General features: G+C 43.1%; 2 protein-coding genes across 3 annotated transcripts in view; both read left to right on the forward strand.

Annotated features, from left to right (window-relative positions):
- LOC131193460 (zinc finger protein 850-like) overlaps positions 1-13,921 on the forward strand; it is a 43,166-nt gene extending 29,245 nt beyond the window's left edge. Inside the window, exons 2-3 of one of the 2 annotated variants that reach the window (XM_058173624.1) lie at positions 5,927-6,094; positions 6,239-13,921. In XM_058173624.1, coding sequence (XP_058029607.1) covers positions 6,598-9,441 — 2,844 coding nt within the window. In that variant the 5' untranslated portion in view covers positions 5,927-6,094; positions 6,239-6,597 and the 3' untranslated portion in view covers positions 9,442-13,921. Of the gene's footprint in view, positions 1-4,808; positions 5,589-5,926 lie in introns of those variants that run through there. The other variant, XM_058173625.1, reaches the window with a different exon arrangement.
- A 1,209-nt stretch (positions 13,922-15,130) lies between these two features.
- LOC131189654 (uncharacterized) lies at positions 15,131-22,028 on the forward strand. Its single transcript, XM_058165922.1, has 3 exons — positions 15,131-15,154; positions 16,306-16,656; positions 21,588-22,028. The coding sequence occupies exons 1-3, from the start codon at positions 15,131-15,133 to the stop codon at positions 21,906-21,908; spliced, it is 696 nt and encodes a 231-aa protein (XP_058021905.1). The 3' UTR covers positions 21,909-22,028.
- The last annotated feature ends 1,253 nt before the right edge of the window (positions 22,029-23,281 follow it).

Genomic DNA, 23,281 nt, shown 5'->3' on the forward strand with positions numbered 1-23,281 from the left:
CCATCTGGAAATAAGGTGGCGATGGCGGGAGTGAGCTTGTTCCAGTTCCTCCTTGCCTATTATCTCCAAGGACTCCAACCCCTGGACTTTAATCTTTTCCTGCTCTTTGCCACTTTCAACGTTCCCAGAACCAGGGATAAAATGCTCCCGGTTCGGACTGGCTTGCGCGATCCGGTAGCGATGGTGGCTGCTGGTTCAGAGGACCGATAGCAAAAATCCCTGGCCCCGCCCCCTGCCTCTGCTGAGCCGCACCATCAGCAGAGGTTTTTTTTTAATTTTTAAAAGCAGGTTTTTCTTCAGCCGAAACATGCCTTTAAAAGTAAAAAAAAAAGCCTTTGAGGATCCCGCCCCTCAGCTGAGATCGGCAGAGCCTTTTCACTTTAAAAAAAAATTTTTTTAAAGGCTCCTCTGGCGATCTCACCTGAGTTCCTCATCAGCAGAACCTTAAAAAACATGTTTTCTATAGAAAACATGTAGAAAACCTCCTTTTAAGAGATTCTAAGGCACTTACCTGATTACTGATCGAACGCATGGCTTTTTTCCCAGCCCGCCCGAAAGCCCCAGTTTCACTTTCAGCACCAGACAGAATCAGTTGCTTAGCTAATCTATTTCATCACTGAGCAACTAATGCTGGCTGGCTTTGCTGGCTGAGGAACTCTGGGAATTGAAGTCCACAAACCTTAAAGTTACTAAGGTTGGAGACCCCGATCTAAAAAATAAAATAAAATAAAATAATAAAATAAAATATTTGTGCAGCTTTCTGAGATTTGGTCTGTTTCTGTAGTGTTTCACTCTAAATTTCACAAAATTTACATTCTGTAAATGTAAGTGTAATGTAAAGCCCCTTGATGCAAGTGAAGGAGGAGAGTGCAAAATTTGGTGTGAAACTCAACATTAAGAAAACTAAGATCATGGCATCCAGCCCTCTTAATTCCTGGCAAATAGATGGGGAGGAAATGGAGGTAGTGACAGATTTTGTTTTTCTGGGCTCCAAGAAGACCGCAGATGGGGACTGCAGCCAAGAAATTAAAAGACGCTTATTCCTGGAGAGGAAAACTATGGCAAATCTAGATAGCATGCTAAAAAGGAGAGACATCACCCTGCCTACTAAAGTGCATATAGTCAAGGCTATGGTTTTCCCAGTTGCAATGTATGGCTGTGAAAGTTGGACCATAAGGAAGGCTGAGCACCAAAGAATGGAGGCCTTTGAACTCTGGTGCTGGAGAAGACTCCTGCGAGTCCCTTGGACTGCAAGGCAATCAAACTGGTCAGTCCTAGAGGAGATCAACCCTGACTGCTCTTTAGAAGGCCAGATCCTGAAGAGGAAACTCAAATACTTTGGTATATCTGGAGAAATGAAGGCTGCTGCTGAGGTCATGATACTCCCTATCCTGTGGTAGACCTTCCTCTGCACTTTGAATGTTGGCATAAAATTTCCCTCCTTCACCTTTCTGGCTCCAAAAGACGTCATTTGGAAGCATCCATTGTAATTCTGTGCAGCAAAAAGACCATCTTTTCCCTTTAACTGGTGTTACAGTAGAAGTAGATTCGTCTGAACTGAGGAGCTCAGTGTAAGAAGTGAGTTGCGGCTGGGACACTAGGCAGGAAAAATTCGGTTCACAATCCATTGGCTCAGTGGTGGTCAGTGATTCAAACTCATAAGGGAATATCTCTCCCGCCGCCTTGAGTTCGGAAGCAGTTCCATAGGTACAAGGCATAGACATTTTGGTCAGGTACCGACGTTTAGTACTGTAAGGAGCCCCAGACCGTTGCTGAGTGAAGGAGTGGAATGTCTGCCAGTTTGAACTGAGATAAAAGAATGCAAGGCAAATGGCAGCTGGAACAGAATTCTTTTCAGGTGAGGAGAAGGAGTCGAATGTCTTAACTCCTTAGCATCACAGCATGTTAATATAATACTGTATAAGAAATACTATTGCTCTGATGGTCATTTCGAAAAAATCTTTTCTTAGTGAGCAGCTAGAAGCCAAGAGGAACATATGTGCCAAATTTCAAGTTTGTAGTTTTTGCAGATTTTGTGAGAAGTGAGTGGATTTGGCTTTTTTACATATGTGTGTTTGTGTGTTTGTGTGCGTGATTGTGTGTATGTATGTGTGTGTGTGTGTGTGTGTGTGTGTGTGTGTGTGTGTGTGCTTAATGAACAGCATACTGTCTCAGTCAATTTGTTTACATAGTCATGCTTTCTAATTTCCTAATTTCCAACTCTTTTATCCAGCCATTGATAAAATAAGTCCCAAGTTGGAAAACATTCTGTCTTCTTTTTCTTTTATCTTCAATGTTGCTCTGTCCATTTCTGCACAGTCCAATATTTTCCTAATTATATCTTCTTCCGTAGTTGCTTCCTCACTTTTCCATTATTGTGCAATTCTTGCTCCTGTAAATCATGCCATGTCAAATATACATTCCTTTTATCATATTTTTCTGGTATTATGTCTAATAAAAATGGTTCAGGTTTAAAATCTATATTCCTTTTTTCTAACCAGGTATGCACTTTTGTCCTAAAATTGTTTGCTTTTGCGCACATCCACCACAGAATAGAATAGAATAGAATAGAATAGAATAGAATAGAATAGAATAGAATAGAATAGAATAGAATAGAATAGAAATTTTTATTGGCCAAGCGTGATTGGACACACAAGGAATTTGTCTTGGTGCATATGCTCTCAGTATACATAAAAGAAAAGATACCTTCATCAAGGTACAACACTTACAACACTTAATGATAGTCATAGGTTACAATTAAGCAATCAGGAAACAATATCAATATAAATCATAAGGATACAAGCAACAAAGTTACAGTCATAAATGGAAGGAGATGGGTGATGGGGAACAATGAGAAGATTAATAGTAGTGCAGATTTAGTAAATAGTTTGACAGTGTTGAGGGAATTATTTGTTTAGCAGAGTGATGGTGTTTGGGGAAAAAACTGTTCTTGTGTCTAGTTGTTCTGGTGTGCAGTGCTCTATAGCGTCATTTTGAGGGAAGGAGTTGAAACAGTTTGTGTCCATATGTGCCCGGTTTTTGATTACCGTATATACTCGAATATAAGCCGATCCGAGTATAAGCCGAGGTCCCCAATTTTACCCCAAAAACTGGGGTAAACTGGGGACTCGAGTATAAGCCGAGGGTGGGAAATGAGGCACCTACCGGTTGAAACCCTCCTCCTCAGCTGAGAAGCCTAGCGGCTCCCCCGCCCCGCCCTCTCACTGCACCGGCAGGGCTTCCCCGCGCCGTCCGGTAAAATGTGAAAAAAAGAAAAGAAAAAAAAACTCGAGTATAAGCCGTATATACTCGAGTATAAGCCGAGGGGCTTAAAAAAAAAAAAAAACTCGAGTATAAGCCGTATAGACCCAGTATAAGTTTAGGGATTTTCAGCACAAAAAACGTGCTGAAAAACTCGGCTTATACTCGAGTATATACGGTACATTTCCAACATTTGGTAGACATATTTTAAAACATTTTTGGTAGCCTCGCTGGTGGTAGGTGCCTATAAAACATTTTATAGAAGTTTTCTTTATAATTGGTTGCCATTGTCAATTTGTTGTTTCTTTCCCAAAGTTTTTGCCAGTTATCTAATTCTATATTATATCCAAAAAAATTTGCCCATACTATCATTGCCTCTTTCACCTGTACTTGTTCCATTTTTAGGCTTAATAAAAATTATATAGTTTCTTAATTAACTTTTTATCTACCATTAACAGTATTTGGTCAAATGTTGTTTGTTCTTTATAAAAGCCATATATCTTAGCGTCTTTATTGTATTTCAATTGCATTTGCATTTGTGGCCACCACACTAGATCTCTGTTCTTGTAGTTCTTGTTTGGTTTTTAATTTCCCTTCTGTATCTTTATGTTCGAATTTTTTCCAACTTTACTAGGTTTGGGTGAACAAATGCTTCCATTGTTCTGTTTAAAAAAGTTTTATTTTAACAATCTTATCCAATAACAATGCTTCCATTGTTGAAAGCCATCCTGGTATTTTCATATATATATTCCTTTTCTCATACTAAAAATAGCACATTTCTTACATAGTGATTTTGGAAGTATCTATGAATTTTATTCTTATCATACCACAAGAAAACATGCCATCCTAGTTGTAGATCATGACCGTCTAAATACAATAATCTTTTATGTCTGAGATTTCTCCATTCTTTCACCCATGTTAGTACATATGCTTGGTGATATAACATCCAATCTGGTAATTCAAATCCTCCATTATTTTTAGATTCTTGCAACATTTTCAATCTAATTCTAGCTTTTTTCCCTTGCCAAATAAATTTCAAAATTATTATAATTAGATCATCAAAATATTTCTCTGTTTTTATAGGAATCATTCGGAACCAGAAAAGTTTTAGTAGAATATTCATTTTTATAATTGCTATTCTTCTGAACATTGATAATTGCAAATTCTTCCATTTTACCAAATTGTTTTATTTGGTTTAATAGCTTAATATAGTTATCGTGTTTAATTGTTGCGCATCTTAACATAACATAACATAACATAACATAACATAACATAACATAACATAACATAACATAACATAACATAACATAACATAACATAACATAACATAACATAACATAACATAACATAACATCAGAGTTGGAAGGGACCTTGCAGATCTTCTAGTCCAACTCCCTGCCCAGGCAGGAAACCCTACACTACTACAGACAAATAGTTATCGAACATCTTAAAAATTTCCAGTGTTGGAGCATTCACAACTTCTGCAGGCAAGTCGTTCCACTTATTGATTATTCTAACTGTCAGGAAATTTCTTCTTAGTTCTTAAGTTGCTTCTCTCCTTGATTAGTTTCCACCCATTGCTTCTTGTTCTACCCTCAGGTGCTTTGGAGAACAGCCCGACTCCCTCTTCTTTGTGGCAACCCCTGAGATATTGGAACACTGCTATCATGTCTCCCCTGGTCCTTCTTTTCATTAAACTAGGCATACCCAGTTCCTGCAACTGTTCTTCATATGTTTTAGCCTCCAGTCCCCTAATCATCTTTGTTACTCTTCTCTGCACTCTTTCTAGAGTCTCAACATCTTTTTTATATCATAGTGACCAAAACTGAATGCAATATTCCAAGTGTGGCCTTACCAAGGCATTATAAAGTGGTATTAACACTTCACGTGATCTTAATTCTATCCCTCTGTTTATGCAGCCCAGAACTGTATTGGCTTTTTTGGCAGCTGCTGCACAATGCTGGCTCATGTCTAAATGGTTGTCCACTAGGACTCCAAGATCCCTCTCACAGTTACTACTACAGAGCAAGGTACCACATATACCGTACCTGTGCATTTTGGGTTTTTTGCCTAGCTGTTGAACCTTACTTGTTCAGTGTCCACACTTCAGCAGTGACTGGGATTTTGTAGGTGCAGGAAAAGGAATTGCACGAACTCAGGTTCTGCCAATAGTTGCACATTTATAATCGCGGCAGCATCCCCCATTCATGATCTCAATTTGTGACATTTCCAGATACTTCTGACAAGCAAAATCAGTGGCAGCAATTATACTGGCAGGAAATTGCTACAATATGAAATTGTAGCTTAACAACTACAGAGGAACAGATGTAAGTTGGCACTGTCATGTGACATCATGCTTAATAATTGGGCAGCTTAGTGACTCAGATATCCATTCCAATTGCGGTAGGTTAAGTGAGGACTACTTGAATAACGATGTCACCAGAGGGCTTGTAGACAGTATTTTCTGTTCTTATTTGTAGCTGAGGACTTCCATGACAAAAGTGGTGCTTTCTGCATCATTTCATCAGTTAAAGCCCCCACATCTCTAAATTTAGCTCAGAAGGTTTGACTGTAACCATTTTGGGACACTTTGTCAGGAGTGAAAGACATATATTTTCTCCATATATACATGTGTAGGTAGATGTATCTGTATTTCTCTCTGTAGGGATATATCTGCAATTATACAATCTATCCCCAGCACTTCAAGATATAATTGATGATAGTCCTTTGCATTGCTAAGAATGTGATTGATCCCAATCAACAACTAAATTTGAATGGATATTTGAACATGGATCTCAGTAATCTTCAATGTATCAAGTGAATCATCAGTATTGTAAGTAATCATAAATAAGATAAGAGACTATTCTAGCATTGGGGCATGTTTGCTTTTTCATTGTAATATATACTTTTTGTCTTTTTTCACATCTCTAACCATTTTATAAACAATAAAAGTTACACTTTTATTTGAATCTTACAGACAAAGAGGATGGCAATAAGAGCACTCGGGACAACTCTAAATTACAAGCAACGTTGAAAAGGGAAGAAAATCGATCAGAAATCATGGCAACTACAGATTGTGTGAAAGTTTCATTAGAAATTCCCAGGTCCTGAGACACACAGGAGCACCACCATTTGAACATCCTTTCTTTCGGAAAAGTTTCAGTGAGAATTCCAGTCCGGTGAAGCAGACAAGACTCGCAAAGAAGAGAAACCATTTGAATGTGCTGACTGTGTAAAAAAATTCAGTCACAATTCCAGCCTGGTGATGCAGCAGTAGATTGACTCCAGGGAGAAATTGTATGAGTGTCTAGTTAGTGGGGGAAAGCTTCATTAGAAATGTCCATCTCACACCACCAGAGAACTGACACAGAGAAAACCTTTGAATGTCCTGAGCGTGGAAAAGGTTTTAGTCTGAATTCCCACCTCATGACACATCAGAGGAGTCACACAGGAGAGAAACCCTTTGAATGTCCTGATTGTGGGAAATGTTACAGTCAGAAATCCCACCTGGTGATACACCAGAGGATTCACAAAGGGGAGAAACCCTTTGAATGTCCTATCTGTGGGAAAAGCTTTAGTGATAATTCCCACCTGGTGATACACCAAAGGACTCACACAGGAGAGAAACCTTTTGAATGTCCTGATATTGGGAAGAGTTTTAGTCTGAGTTCCAGCCTAGTGAGACACCAGAGTACTCATACAGGAGAGAAACCTTTTGAATGTCCTATCTGTGGAAAAAGTTTTAATGATAATTCCATGCTGGTGAGACACCAGAGTACTCCTACAGGAGAGAAACTCTTTGAATGTCCTGATTGTGGGAAAGGTTTCAGTCATAATTCCAGCCTGGTTCAACACCAGAGTACTCCTACGGGAGAGAAACCCTTTGAATGTCCTGACTCTGGAAAAGATTTTAGTCGAAATGCCCGCCTCATGAACCACCAGAAGACTCACACAGGTGAGAAACCCTTTGAATATCCTCATTGTGGGAAAAGTTTTAGTGATAATTCCAGCCTGGTTCAACACCAGAGTACTCATACAGGAGAGAGAGCCTTTGAATGTCCTGACTGTGGAAAAAGTTTTAATGATAATTCCAGCCTGGTGAAACATCAGAAGACGCACACAGGAGAGAAACCCTTTGAATGTCCAGACTGTGGAAAAGGTTTTAGTCAGAATTCCCACCTGGTGATACACCAGAGGACTCACACAGGTGAGAAACCCTATGAATGTCCTGATTGTGGGAAATGTTACCGTCAGACTTCCCACCTGGTGATACACCAGAGGACTCACACAGGTGAGAAACCCTTTGAATGTCCTATCTGTGGGAAAAGCTTTAGTGATAATTCCCAACTGGTGACGCACCAGAGTACTCACACAGGAGAGAAACCCTTTGAATGTCCTGATTGTGGGAAAAGTTTTAGTATGACTTCCAGCCTGATGAGACACCAGAGGACTCACACAGGGGAGAAACCCTTTGAATGTCCTGATTGTGGGAAAAGTTTTAGTATGAGTTCCAGCCTGGTGAGACACCAGAGGACTCACACAGGGGAGAAACCCTTTAAATGTCCTGACTGTGGGAAATGTTACAGTCAGAATTCCTACCTAGTGATACACCAGAGGACACACACAGGTGAGAAACCCTTTGAATGTCCTATCTGTAGGAAAAGCTTTAATGATAATTCCAGCCTGGTTAGACACCAGAGAACTCACACAGGAGAGAAACCCTTTGAATATCCTGATTGTGGGAAAGTTTTCAGTCATAATTCCAGCCTGGTTCAACACCAGAGTACTCATACAGGAGAGAAACCCTTTGAATGTCCTGACTGTGGCAAAGGTTTTAGTCGAAATTTCCAACTCATAAACCACCAGAGGACTCACACAAGAGAGAAACCCTTTAAATGTCCTATCTGTGGGAAAAGTTTTAGTCTGAGGGCCAACCTGCTGAGACACCAGAGGACTCACAAAGGAGAGAAACCCTTTGAATGTCCTGATTGTGGGAAAAGTTTTAATGATAATTCCAGCCTGATGAAACATCAGAAGATTCATACAGGAGAGAAACCCTTTGAATGTCCAGACTGTGGAAAAGGTTTTAATGATAATTCCAACCTTATGAGACACCAGAATATTCACACAGGAGAGAAACCCTTTGAATGTCCTGACTGTGGCAAAGGTTTTAGTCGAAATTCCCACCTCATGAACCACCAGAAGACTCACACAGGAAAGAAACTCTTTGAATGTCCTATTTGTGTGAAAACATTTAGTGATAATTCAACGATGGTGAAACACCAAACAACTCACAAAGGAGAGAAACATTTTCAATGTTCTGATTGTGGGAAAACTTTCATTAAAAATTCCCACCTCATGACACATCAGAGGAGTCACACAGGAGAGAAACCCTTTAAATGTCCAGAATGTGGAAAAGGTTTTAGTCAGAATTCCAATCTCATGACACATCAGAGGAGTCACACAGGAGAGAAACCCTTTGAATGTCCTGAGTGTGGGAAAGGTTTCAGTCATAATTCCAGCCTGGTTCAACACCAGAGGACTCATACAGGAGAGAAACCCTTTGAATGTCCTGACTGTGGGAAATGTTACAGTCAGAATTCCCACCTGGTAAGACACCTGAGGACTCACACAGGTGAGAAACCCTTTGAATGTCCTATCTGTGGGAAAAGCTTTAGTGATAATTCCAAGCTGGTGACACACCAGAGGACTCACATAGGGGAGAAACCTTTTCAATGTCCTGATTGTGGGAAAAGTTTTAGTATGAGTTCCAGCCTGGTGAGACACCTGAGGACTCATACAGGAGAGAAACCCTTTGAATGTCCTGATTGTGGGAAATGTTACAGTCAGAATTCCTACCTGGTGATACACCAGAGGACTCACACTGGAGAGAAACCCTTTGAATGTCCAGACTGTGGAAAAGGTTTTAATGATAATTCCAATCTTATGAGACACCAGAATATTCACACAGGAGAGAAACCCTTTGAATGTCCTGATTGCGGGAAAGGTTTCACTCATAACTCCAATCTGGTTCAACACCAGACTATTCATACAGGAGAGAAACCCTTTGAATGTCCGGACTGTGGAAAACGTTTCAGTCGAAATTCCCAACTCATGAACCACCAGAAGACTCACACAGGAGAGAAACTCTTTGAATGTCCTATCTGGGAAAAGCTTTAGTGATAATTCTAGCCTGGTGATACACAACAAGACTCACACAGAAGAGAAACCCTTTGAATGTCCTGACTGGGAGACGTTTCAGTCATAATTCCCACCTGGTGATAAACCGGACTCACCCAAGAGAGAAACCCTTTGAATCCTTTGACTGTCGGAAAACTTTCAGTCAGAATTACCATCTTATATATCACCAGAGTGTACTTCCGGTTGGCGTGGTGGCCAGAACAAAAAAGCAGGCTCCTTTCGAAATCCAGCCGGTAACTGCTGCCAGAGACCCTACGGGATTATAGCTGCCTTGAAGGGGCGGTGAAGGAACGAAAGGTACTTTGCTGACCATGCGGAATCTGCAAATTCCTCCTTTAGGTCCGAAGCAAGCTCTCCCAAAGGGCAGCACGGATGACTGCCATTTTTCGCTGTGACAACCAGGACCACAAGACTTTTGCTATAACGGTGTATGGACAGAGCATTGAAACTGGGTGACTTTTACCTCAAAGAGCTGATGCAAATACAAGTATATTAAAAGATAACTTTTAAGCCTAAGATAGTGGTGGATTGACACACGGAGAAATAAAAACCCAGAGAATTAAGAGGCAAGAGAAGTCCAAGAAAAGCTAAAAAGCATTGGAAGCTTGGGGAAAAAAGGCTTTGACAATTTGAAAAATGATTCTTGGGAGAAATTGTTTTGACTATTTCTATTTTTAAACCCCCTGATTTGTTGATAATCAGCTGTTTTTGACAGACTGTATAATGTGAGATTTGGCAATAAGAGTACCAGCTACTGGATGAAGTGAAGTACTACAGCATTGCAGCATATTTAGTGAAAGTGAATTTAATACACACAAAGTCTAATGCACAGTAATAGAAGCAATAACATCTGAAAGACGACCTGACCTTGACTTTATGTTACAACTTGGATAACTGTGAAAATATCTGATAAGTTTCTTTTTTTCTTCTCTTCTGAAGACTTCAAAAGGAACTAACTGTCAGCCTCCACTCCAATCCTCACATCCTTTTGTACACTTTATATTCAGTAGTTAGATTGCAATGGGTTTTTATGTGTAATATAAAATAGCTCATGGACTTAAGATGTATTACTATCCTATTCAGGTTAAGTGGAGAGGGCCCTTTAAGAGTGTCGTCTGACATGAGATCAAGGGGAGGGGAGATTGACGTAATTAGCAAGAATGTTAGAGCGTGGGCTTTTCAATGGACACTGCATTCCTGAGATGATTAACAGCCAGAGACTGGCAGAAGAAGATTACCACAGGGGGCCGAGAAGGAGCTGGCATTGGACCAGACCTGCCTGACCTCTTGGGGGAGGAGGGACTAATGAGGGGATATGGAATGTTAGCCATATTTTGTCTCAGATCCAACTTTACCCAGCTGTAGTCAAGGTGTATTTAGTAAAAGTACTTTTCTTCATTTCCAAATGAGGTCAAGGTGTTTTCTTTCCTAAATATAATCAGAGACAGCCTGACATTAAGTTGGATCTCACATCATGTTGACCAACCAGGATTTACAATCAAATACCGCGGGGGTCGAAGATAAAGCTGTTGAGCTGGAGGAGCTACCAGGAGATATTTCAACTGCTAGATTAAACGTTAGCTGGAGCAATTGCAGCTGGAAGAAGAGAGGAGGCTACCAAACTTCAAAGAACCTCCCTCTGGAGTGACTATAAGGAGAAAGGGAAACCCAAGCAGGTTTTCCGACTGGATAGAGGAGCAGAAGATCAGAGACAGCCTCCAGTTGGACGAGGCATTGCGTCTTTTCTGTGAGGTGAAAGTAAGGCAAGCCGCTTGCCAAAGATATGAATCCCCTATTCGGTCCTCCAGGGGGGAGGGAGAAGAGGAGGAAGAAACTGCAAAGGGGCCTGCTGGGGGAGTTTCCCAGGGCGTAGAGATTTTGGAAGGCCCAGAGCCAGAAACCCCCTTCCCAGAGGCAGCTGAATCGGATGGAGAGTGTATGCCACCTGCTGACAGAGTGAGGCCACGCAGAGGAAGGAAAAAGCCAAAAATTCCCCCCCTTTCTGGAAAATTTGATGGAGATGCCAAGGAGCTAGGGCTGTTCCTGGCGTTAGTGAATAACCACATGACGGCCTGGGGGGAAGATTACTGGTCGCAGGCAGCACAATTTAGGGCTGTAACCCAAAACCTAACTGCAACAGCAGCTGCTTGGTTTGTGTCGCTATACAACGGGCACTCCCCCCTGCTGCAGAATTATGGACATTTCATGACTGCACTGAGGAGGAGGTTTGAGGACCCCCTGGCAGAGCAGAAGGCCAAGGGCCGGATGAAAACCATCAGACAAGGAAGGAGGCCAATGGCTGACTACAACCAGGAGTTCAGTGATCTGGTCCCCATGATGAGAGGATGGTCGGAGATGACCCTTGTGGACATTTACAAGGATGGCTTGAATGGAGATCTGTATGTGTTATGCCGAGCACGGGCCTCTCCAACTACGCTGTACAGCTGGTACACCCTGGCAGTGGAGATGGAAATCGAGCTAGCAAAGGATCGCAGCCGAGCAGAGCGCACTGGAAGGCCAAATGTCAGCCTCCACTCCAAACTTCGTATCTCTTTGTACTCCTTATATTCAGTTGTTAGATAGAAGGGGATTGTATTTCTAATGTAAATAGTGATTGGATTCAAGTTAAGAAGAGAGGGGCCTTTAAGAGTGTCGGTCTGACATAATTAAGGTGGGAGGAGAGATTAATGTTTTGAATTCACAGGAATGTTTGGGCGCAAACGCTATCGGACATTGCATTCCTGATTTGATTGACAACCAGAGACCTGCGGAAGAAGATTACCACGGGACCCCAGGAAGGAGCTGGCATTGGACCAGACCTGATGACCTTTTGGGACAGAGGAGGGAGGAATAGGGTGATACAGATTGTCAGCCATATTCTGTCTCAGATTCAACTTAAACCCTGCTGCAATCCAGATGTAATTAGTAAAAGTACTTTTCTTTATTTGCAAATGAAGTCAAGGTGTATTCTTTCCTAGTTATAATCAGAGGCAGCCTGACATTAAGTTGAATCTCAACACAGCATGTTGACCAACCAGGATTCTAACCAAAATACCGAGGGGATCGACAGAAAAAATTTGATGGAAGGCCAGCCGCCTGCTGAGCCGAGGGAGGCGTCCGGAGGAATTTCTGCTGACACTTTTAACCCTGAGCTGGAAGATTGCAGAGCTCGGTGGATAGAGCAATTAAAGCTGGAAGAGAAAGGGTGGAAACCAAACACCGAAGAGCTTCTGTCTGGAGTAACTAAAAGAAAAAAAAAAGGAAAAAGAAAGACTTTCGGAAGCAGAACAAGAGATAAGGGACAAGCTCCAGTTGGAGGAGGCAGTGCGTCTTTTTCGTGAAGTGAAAGTAAGGCAAGCAGCTCGCCAAAGGTATGAATCCCCTATTCGGTCCTCCAGATGGGAGGGAGAAGAGGAGGAAGAGAATACAAAGGGGCCAGCTGGAGGAGATTCCCAGGGCAGAGAGATTTCTGAAGGCCCAGAGCCGGGAACCCTCTTCCCAGAGGCAGCTGAATTGGATGGGGGTCGCACGCCACCTGCTGATCAAGCAAGGCTGCGCAGGGGAAGGAAAAAGCCAAAAATTCCCCCCATATCAGAGAAATTTGATGGAAATGCTAAGGAGCTGGAACTGTTCCTGGCGATAGTGAATGACCACATGATAGACTGGGGGGAAGATTATTGGTCACAGGCGGCACAAGTTAGAGCTGTGACCCACAACTTGACCGGAAGAGCAGCTGCATGGTTTGTGTCACTATATACCAACCACTCCCCCTTATTGCAAAACTACGAGCATTTTATTATTGCACTGAGGAGGAGGTTCGAGGACCCCCTAGCAGAGCAGAAGGCCAAAGGCCGGATGAAAACCATCAGGCAAGGGAGAAGGCCGGTGGCGGATTACAACCAGGAATTCAGTGATCTAGTTCCCTTAATGAGAGGATGGTCAGAGGAGACCCTGGTCGACATTTACAAAGATGGTCTGAATGGAGATCTCTATGAACTGTGCCGGGCACGAGCCTCTCCAACCACGTTGTACGGCTGGTACACCCTGGCAGCGGAGATGGAAATCGAACTGGTGAAAGACCGTAAGAACTGGTGAAAGACAATAACTCAATTCATAGTAGCACAGGATTTACTCCTTTTAAAGTAGCTTCAGGCCAAGATTTTGTCCCCATTTCAGAACTTCCAAAGGAGAAAACCACGGTTTCCTCCTTATCAGAATGGATAGATCAAATACAAAGCACATGGAAAATGACTCGCAAGGCGATCGATGACGCTCACCATGCACATAAAAAACAAGCAGATAAAAAAAGATCCCCTGAGAACAAATACCAAGTTGGTGACAATGTTTATCTCTCCACCGAATATTTACAAACTACTCAAAAGTCTAAAAAACTGGGACCTAAATATGTGGGACCTTTCCCCATAGTGAAAATCATCAACCCCGTGACTGTACAACTACAATTACCAAAAACACTTAGAAGAATTCATCCTGTTTTCCATGTCAGCTTGTTGAAACCGAACACACTTCCACTTTCCGTGCTGACCATATACCCCCTCCTATACCAATTCTCATAGAGGGCGAACAACATTTTGAAATAAAAGAAATCTTGGATTCAAGAAAACATAGAAATAAAATTCAATATCTCATTGCTTGGAAGCACTTCCCTTTGTCCCAAGCCGAATGGGTGAACAAGGAAGATGTTCGTGCTTCAGAAAAGATAGCTCAATTCTATAAAAAATATCCTGACAAACCCTAATTTTTTTTTTCTAGGACTGACATCCTTGTTGCAGCAGGGCCGAATGTCAGCCTCCACTCCAAACTTCGTATCTCTTTGTACTCCTTATATTCAGTTGTTAGATAGAAGGGGATTGTATTTCTAATGTAAATAGCGATTGGATTCAAGTTAAGAAGAGAGGGGCCTTTAAGAGTGTTGGTCTGACATAATTAAGGTGGGAGGAGAGATTAATGTTTTGAATTCACAGGAATGTTTGGGCGCGAACGCTAACGGACATTGCATTCCTGATTTGATTGACAACCAGAGACCTGCGGAAGAAGATTACCACGGGACCCCAGGAAGGAGCTGGCATTGGACCAGACCTGATGACCTTTTGGGACAGAGGAGGGAGGAATAGGGTGATACAGATTGTCAGCCATATTCTGTCTCAGATTCAACTTAAACCCTGCTGCAATCCAGATGTAATTAGTAAAAGTACTTTTCTTTATTTTCAAATGAAGTCAAGGTGTATTCTTTCCTAGTTATAATCAGAGGCAGCCTGACACCAAACCCTGCCCATTTCCCTAGAGGCCCTCCAAAGGACACCCTCACTTCACAGAGTGGGAGGCAACGTTCTACTGCTTGCTACAGATGTGGGAAAGAAGGCCACCGAGCAGATGACTGTCGGGTGAAGTTGGTGCCAAAGACGACCCCTATTGGTGGAAAGGAACCGGTGAAACCAGCTGCTAAGGCGCGAAAGCCGGCAAAAGTGGGAGAAGGCCGGTGGCGGATTACAACCAGGAATTCAGTGATCTAGTTCCCTTAATGAGAGGATGGTCAGAGGAGACCCTGGTCGACATTTACAAAGATGGTCTGAATGGAGATCTCTATGAACTGTGCCGGGCACGAGCCTCTCCAACCACGTTGTACGGCTGGTACACCCTGGCAGCGGAGATGGAAATCGAACTGGTGAAGACCGTAAGAACTGGTGAAAGACAATAACTCAATTCATAGTAGCACAGGATTTACTCCTTTTAAAGTAGCTTCAGGCCAAGATTTTGTCCCCATTTCAGAACTTCCAAAGGAGAAAACCACGGTTTCCTCCTTATCAGAATGGATAGATCAAATACAAAGCACATGGAAAATGACTCGCAAGGCGATCGATGACGCTCACCATGCACATAAAAACAAGCAGATAAAAGATCCCTGAGAACAAATACCAAGTTGGTGACAATGTTTATCTCTCCACGAATATTTACAAACTACTCAAAAGTCTAAAAACTGGGACCTAAATATGTGGACCTTTCCCCATAGTGAAAATCATCAACCCCGTGACTGTACAACTACAATTACCAAAAACACTTAGAAGAATTCATCCTGTTTTCCATGTCAGCTTGCTGAAACCGGAACACACTTCCACTTTCCGTGCTGACCATATACCCCCTCCTATACCAATTCTCATAGAGGGCGAACAACATTTTGAAATAAAAGAAATCTTGGATTCAAGAAAACATAGAAATAAAATTCAATATCTCATTGCTTGGAAGCACTTCCCTTTGTCCCAAGCCGAATGGGTGAACAAGGAAGATGTTCGTGCTTCAGAAAAGATAGCTCAATTCTATAAAAAATATCCTGACAAACCCTAATTTTTTTTTTCTAGGACTGACATCCTTGTTGCAGCAGGGCCGAATGTCAGCCTCCACTCCAAACTTCGTATCTCTTTGTACTCCTTATATTCAGTTGTTAGATAGAAGGGGATTGTATTTCTAATGTAAATAGCGATTGGATTCAAGTTAAGAAGAGAGGGGCCTTTAAGAGTGTTGGTCTGACATAATTAAGGTGGGAGGAGAGATTAATGTTTTGAATTCACAGGAATGTTTGGGCGCGAACGCTAACGGACATTGCATTCCTGATTTGATTGACAACCAGAGACCTGCGGAAGAAGATTACCACGGGACCCCAGGAAGGAGCTGGCATTGGACCAGACCTGATGACCTTTTGGGACAGAGGAGGGAGGAATAGGTGATACAGATTGTCAGCCATATTCTGTCTCAGATTCAACTTAAACCCTGCTGCAATCCAGATGTAATTAGTAAAAGTACTTTTCTTTATTTTCAAATGAAGTCAAGGTGTATTCTTTCCTAGTTATAATCAGAGGCAGCCTGACACCAAACCCTGCCCATTTCCCTAGAGGCCCTCCAAAGGACACCCTCACTTCACAGAGTGGGAGGCAACGTTCTACTGCTTGCTACAGATGTGGGAAAGAAGGCCACCGAGCAGATGACTGTCGGGTGAAGTTGGTGCCAAAGACGACCCCTATTGGTGGAAAGGAACCGGTGAAACCAGCTGCTAAGGCGCGAAAGCCGGCAAAAGTGGGAGAAGGCGTCACCAAGAAGGCCACTCCCATCAGGGAGGAGCATGGAACGCCGACCGAGTCCGATGACAGCAAAACTACGTCAGAATCCGATGAAGATCTTCTGGTGAGTTGGACACGGGGTCCTTTGAACATCCCGGTCAAACTGCATGTCCCTTCTTCGGGAAATAAGGGGGAAATGCTAGCGCTCCTAGACTCTGGGTGTACTAGGTGCATCATCAGCCCCAAAGTAGTAGAGAAAATGGAACTAAAACTGAGAACCCTAACTAGGCCCATAGCCTTTGCCCAGTTGGATGGCTCTGTGGCAGGGGGAGGGCCCGCCCATTTTGTAACAGAACCCATAGAAATGATGATGGGAGACCATCGTGAGGTCCTAAACTTCATAGTAGCCCCGGGGATGGACCAACCTCTGTTGCTAGGCCTGTCATGGCTGCGGAAGTGGAACCCCCATATTAACTGGAAGACGGGAGTCTTATGTTTTCGTTCTAAGACGCCAAGGGGGGAGAAAAGAGACACCAAGGAGGAATCTACCGTGGCCGTGCTCCATGACGTGATGGGGGCAATGACGGAATGGATAGAAGGCGAGGAGAGGCTACCTAAGGAATACTGGGACTTGCGAGAAGTCTTTAGCGAGAAAGCATCAGATGTTCTACCTCCCCATAGGCCTACTGACTGCGCAATAGACATAGTTCCAGGGGTAAAGCTTCCAAAACCAAAAGCTTATCCCCCAAAAAGAATTGGGGGAGCTATGTAAATTTATAGACAAAAACTTAGAGCAGGGGTTTATACAACCGGCTAGGCCTCGAGTGGCTGCACCAGTGATGTTCCGAGAAAAGAAAGATGGCTCCTTTTGTCTTATAGTTGACTATAGAAACCTAAACGCAATATGCGCCGAAAACGTATACCCCATGCCGCTCATGAAAGACATGTTAGTGCATCTAGCGAAAGGAAAGTTTTTCACCAAATTAGACCTACGAGAGGCTTACTACAGAGTTCGTATAAAGGAGGGGGATGAAAGGAAAACCGCTTTCAACTGCCCCCTGGGATGCTTTCAGTTTCGAGTACTGCCGTTTGGACTGCAGGGGGCGCCCGCAGTTTTCATGCAGCTAATAAATGAAATACTCCATCAACACTTATTTAAAGGGGTTCTTGTTTACCTCGACAATATACTTATCTATACAGAAACAATGGAAGAGCATATAAAGCTAGTAAGAGCAGTACTCAAAAAGTTGGTAGCCGCAGAACTTTATTGCAAGCTATCCAAATGTGATTTTCATCAAACAAAAATAGACTATTTAGGGTACCGTATATCGGCAGATGGATTGGAAATGGACCCAGAGAAAGTGAAAGCTGTCTTGGAATGCCCCCCCCCCCCTGCACACGCAAATAGCTGCAAAGTTTCTTGGGATTTGCGAACTTTTATCGTCAATTCATCCCCTCCTTTGCTCAAATTGCTTTGCCAATCATCAACCTCTTAAAAACTAAAGGAGATACAAAACCCAAACCATCATTACCTCTCAAATGGTCAATGGAATGTCAAGCAGCGTTTGAAAAGTTGAAACGACTGTTTGCTGCTGAACCTATTTTAAAACACCCTGACATGGATGTTCCTTTTGTGGTACAAGCAGATGCTAGTGATGTAGCGGTCAGAGCCGTTTTGCTCCAAAACAATGCCGATGGTAAACTACAACCTTGTGCTTTCACTTCTCGAAAATTGACTGAAACTGAAAGAAGGTGGGCTATTTGGGAGAAAGAAGCATTTGCAGTTCATTGGGCTCTTCGCACTTGGTGACAATTCTTAGAAGGTTCTAACCATCCTTTTGAAGTTTGGACTGATCAGAAAAATCTGGAAGCGCTAAAAACTCCTAGAAAACTTTCGCCTAAACAAGCCCGCTGGGCTCAATATTTTAACCGTTTTAATTTCACTTTACATTACATTCCCGGAGGAAAGAACTTTCTGGCAGATGCTCTTTCACATCTGCCCCAATACAATGGTACGCGCTCCGAGGTGGTACGCCCAATACTCCCTATTCAGCAATTAGCAGCTCCGGCTATAACCCGAAGCCATACCAAAACCGAGACATCACTACCAGATGAATTGACTAAGTTGTTTAAAGAAGCTTTGAACACAGATGACTGGTTCTTGACTCATTTGCACGAATGCACGCTCCGTGATGGACTAGCTTGGATTGGAGCAAAACTGTATGTTCCTATATCACTTAGAGAAACCATACTACAACGATGCCATGATGCCAAAATGGCAGGACATTTTGGTTTTGTGAAAACCTTGCACCTTCTTAAAAGACAATTTTGGTGGCCAAGTCTTAAAAAAGACATTCAATCGTATATAGCAAGTTGCCCTGTTTGTGCATCATCTAAAAGGCCACCAGGAAAGCCTCCTGGACTACTTCAAACAGTAGCCCGGCCAGGAGCCCCATGGAAAGAAATATCCATGGATTTCATAGTGGAACTACCCGAAAGTGCAGGCAATACAGTAATCTGGGTAGTCACAGACCTGTTCTCCAAACAAGTCCACTTTATCCCATGTTCCAAAATACCTTCTTCAAAGACTTTGGCAAAGTTGTTTGTGCAACACGTTTATAGACTCCACGGAGTTCCTGAACGCATCATCTCAGATCAAGGAGTTCAATTCACTTCTCAGTTTTGGAAAGAATTTTTGCGACTGATTGGCTCCGCCTAAGGATTAAGCTCCTCCCATCATCCCCAGACTAATGGAAGTTGTGAACACTCGAACTCAGTACTAGAACAATATTTACGTTGTTACATTAACTATAATTGGGCGGACCTACTATCTTTTGCAGAAGTAGCCTACAATAACTCAATTCATAGTAGCACAGGATTTACTCCTTTTAAAGTAGCTTCAGGCCAAGACTTTGTTCCCATTTCAGAATTTCCAAAGGAAAAAAACCACGGTTTCATCATTGTCAGAATGGATATATCAAATACAAAGCACATGGAAAATGACTCGCAAAGCGATTGATGACACCCACCGTGCACACAAAAAACAAGCCGATAAAAAAAGATCCCCTGAGAACAAATACCAAGTTGGAGATAGAGTTTATCTCTCCACCAAATATTTACAAACCACTCAAAAATCTAAAAAACTGGGACCTAAGTATGTGGGTCCTTTTCCCATAGTGAAAATCATCAACCCCATGACTGTACAGCTAGAATTACCAAAAACACTTAGAAGAATTCACCCCGTTTTCCATGTGAGCTTACTGAAATCAGAACACACGTCTACTTTCCGTGCTAACCATACACCCCCTCCTATACCAATTCTCATAGAGGGCGAACAACATTTTGAAGTAAAAGAAATCTTAGATTCCAGAAAACATAGAAATAAAATTCAATATCTTATTGCTTGGAAGCACTTCCCTTTGTCCCAAGCTGAATGGGTGAACAAGGAAGATGTTCGTGCTTCAGAGAAGATAGCACAATAAATGCCATTAGTTCTAGTTTGTGATGCATCTCCCTATGGGGTGGGGGCTGTGCTCAGCCATAGATTATCGAATGGAACAGAAGCCCCTATAGCATATTATTCCCGAACAATGTCCTCGGCCGAAAGGAACTATAGCCAGCTAGATAGGGAAGCATTGACTATAGTCTCTGGGGTTAAGAAATTCCACGAATATGTATTCGGACGAGATTTCGAGATAGTCACGGACCATAGACCCCTACTGGGTCTATTAGCGGGCGACCGCCCAACACCCGCTGCACTTTCACCCAGACTGACCCGATGGTCTATCTTCCTAGCAGCATACTCTTACAAATTGCTCCACCGGCCCGGAAAATACTTAGGGCATGCGGACGCTCTGAGTAGATGCCCCTTACCAGAGACTATCGAAGACCCGACCCCGGGAATACCCGTCTTGCTAATTGACTCTTTGGACTCTGGCCCAGTCACATCCAAGGAAGTGGCTAGGGCATCTTACAAGGACATTACCATACGGACTGTAATCGGTTGGGTGCAAAGGGGATGGCCATGCGCTCGCGTTCAAAGACTTTGCGAAAAAACGAGTGGAACTGTCAGTTCAAGGGGGGTGTCTGTTATGGGGGGATAGAGTGGTCATCCCGGAGAAATTACGACAAAATGTATTGGAATTACTGCACACGGGCCACCCGGGGATCGTGAGGATGAAGAGTTTAGCGAGGAGTTATGTATGGTGGCCCCTAATGGATAAGGAAATAAGTGACAGGGTAGGGAAATGCCAATCCTGTCAAGAGTCACGGCCACTACCCCCTACAGCCCCAATTAGAGAGTGGGAGAAACCCCAGGGGCCATGGTCTAGGATTCACATAGATTTCGCAGGGCCATTCCATGGGCAAGTTTTTTTAATCGTAGTAGATGCCTACTCAAAATGGTTAGAAATCATTCTCATGAGAACCACGACGGCCGAGGCAGTTATCTCAGTCCTAAGGCACCTATTTGTAACTCATGGCCTGCCTGACACCCTAGTTTCCGACAACGGCCCGCAATTCACAGCAACCCAGTTTGAGGGGTACTTGGCAGAGGAGGGCATCAGGCATGTCCTCTCGGCGCCTTTCCACCGGCGACGAACGGACTTGCAGAACGTTTCGTTCGGAGCGCCAAGGAAGCGCTATCTAGGATAAGTCCAGGCGATTGGCAAACAAAAATCGACACCTTTTTAGCAGTCCAACATAGAACCCCTTGTGTGACAACTGGCCGCAGCCCGGCGGAACTATTGATGGGCAGGAAGCTCAGGTACCCGTTAGACTGACTAAACCCAACCTACACCCCAGATGGGTACAAGGGGATCCAAGGAAAAACTAGGGAAATGACAGTGGGTGACCCTGTATGGGCACACAACTATAGTGATGGTCCAACATGGTTAAAAGGGACAATTCTTGGAATAACCGGGCCGAAATCATATGTAGTAGACATGGAGGATGGCCGGGTTTGGAGACGCCACATAGACCAAATACGAAAACGAATACCAAGTAAAACAGAAACCAATAAGCCAGGCCCTGACTACCAAATGTTTGAATTCACAGCTGACTCAAACCCGAGGTGAGCGGGGGACTTATCTGAGTCCGATGAAGTCCAGCGACTCCAACCGGTTCCTCCTGAAGACAGCAGGGACGACTCTGCCAATAATCCAGGGCCGGACGGCCCAGAGGAGGAGCTGGGAGGAACTAACAGTCCCTCCAACCAGCTCGACTCACTCCCAGAAAATGAATTGCGCAGGTCAGAAAGAGTTAGGAGACGCCCTGTCTACCTGCGTGACTACGTGGAGAAATAACATGCTAATTTTATGTAAATATGGGTACAATGCGTTCTGGGAGGGAAGGAGTGTAATGTATTTTAAACTTTAGGAGGGAAATTTGGGCGGGAACTAGCACGTTGCTGATTGGTTGAAGCCTCAGCCAAAATAGTATTTAAAGAGAGGGTTTTGCCTGTTGTCTTCCGCTGGGTTCACTATAAACTAAAGAGCTGTTGTCACTCACTGGTCTCCTGCCTCTTTATTGCCCGAACTTAACACCTTTCCTCGAAGCAGCCACCATTTTTAGTGGGCCTTGGATTTGTCCCTGGGTCATGTGGTGGACTTGTGGAAGTTACAAGCCTTTGTTTTGCTGTAAAGCAAAACAGCTTTAAGGTAAAGTAAAAAATGTTTTTTTTTAAAAAAATGCATTGTTACAATTATCAGTAGATTTTGAAATGAAAAAAATGGGTATTGTCAGTTTTGTTATGAACAATAAGGCAAGGCAAGATGCTCAGATTTGCCTCAAACTGAGCTGGGCAGCAATTAAGTTTAATAATAAATGAATTTAATAATAAAAAGGTAATGTAACGCCCCTTGATGCAGGTGAAGGAGGAGAGTACAAAATTTGGTTTGAAACTCAACATTAAGAAAACTAAGATCATGGCATTTGGCCCTCTCAATTCCTGGCAAATAGGTGGGGAAGAAATGGAGGTAGGGACAGATTTTATTTTCCTGGGCTCCAAGATGACCGCAGATGGGGACTGCAGCCAAGAAATTAAAAGACGCTTATTTCTGGAGAGGAAAACTATGGCAAATCTAGATAGCATGCTAAAAAGGAGAGACATCACCCTGCCTACTAAAGTGCATATAGTCAAGGCTATGGTTTTCCCAGTTGCAATGTATGGCTGTGAAAGTTGGACCATAAGGAAGGCTGAGCACCAAAGAATGGAGGCCTTTGAACTCTGGTGCTGGAGAAGACTCCTACGAGTCCCTTGGACTGCAAGGCAATCAAACCGGTCAGTCCTAGAGGAAATCAACCTTGACTGCTCTTTAGAAGGCCAGATCCTGAAGAGGAAACTCAAATACTTTGGCCGGCATTGAAACGACCTCATTGCTCTCCAGAAGGCTTCCTATCAGTCTTAATCACCACTTGGAAGTCTTTGTGGTCCTTAGGAACAGAATCAACAGCAGCCTTAAGTTCCAGAATATACTTGTTGTGTTCACACAGCAACTTCTTCAGTTGACTAACCAGTTCTGAATTAGCACTCGGGTAGATTCCATGGATGTCCCTCACATTTTCATCATCACCAGCAAAGTATATCTGGAGAAATGAAGGCTGAGGCCATGATACTCCCTATCCTGTGGTAGACCTTCCCCTGCACTTTGAATGTTGGCATAAAATTTCCCTCCTTCACCTCTCTGGCTCCAAAAGACGTCATTTGGAAGCATCCATTGTACTTCTGTGCAGCAGAAAGACAATCTTTT

Source organism: Ahaetulla prasina, chromosome 2 (genome assembly GCF_028640845.1).
Source record: "Ahaetulla prasina isolate Xishuangbanna chromosome 2, ASM2864084v1, whole genome shotgun sequence".
Lineage (NCBI taxonomy): Eukaryota > Metazoa > Chordata > Lepidosauria > Squamata > Colubridae > Ahaetulla > Ahaetulla prasina.

What these genes read in the sequence shown, in the direction of transcription:
- LOC131189654 (XM_058165922.1), top strand. Translation starts at nt 15,131, where the DNA reads ATGGAAATCGAACTGGTGAAGACC. An exon ending in AAATCGAACTGGTGAAGACC is followed by an intron (nt 15,155 to 16,305) that starts GTAAGAACTGGT and finishes AATGAAGTCAAG; the next exon opens with GTGTATTCTTTCCTAGTTAT. An exon ending in AATCCGATGAAGATCTTCTG is followed by an intron (nt 16,657 to 21,587) that starts GTGAGTTGGACA and finishes TTGAATTCACAG; the next exon opens with CTGACTCAAACCCGAGGTGA.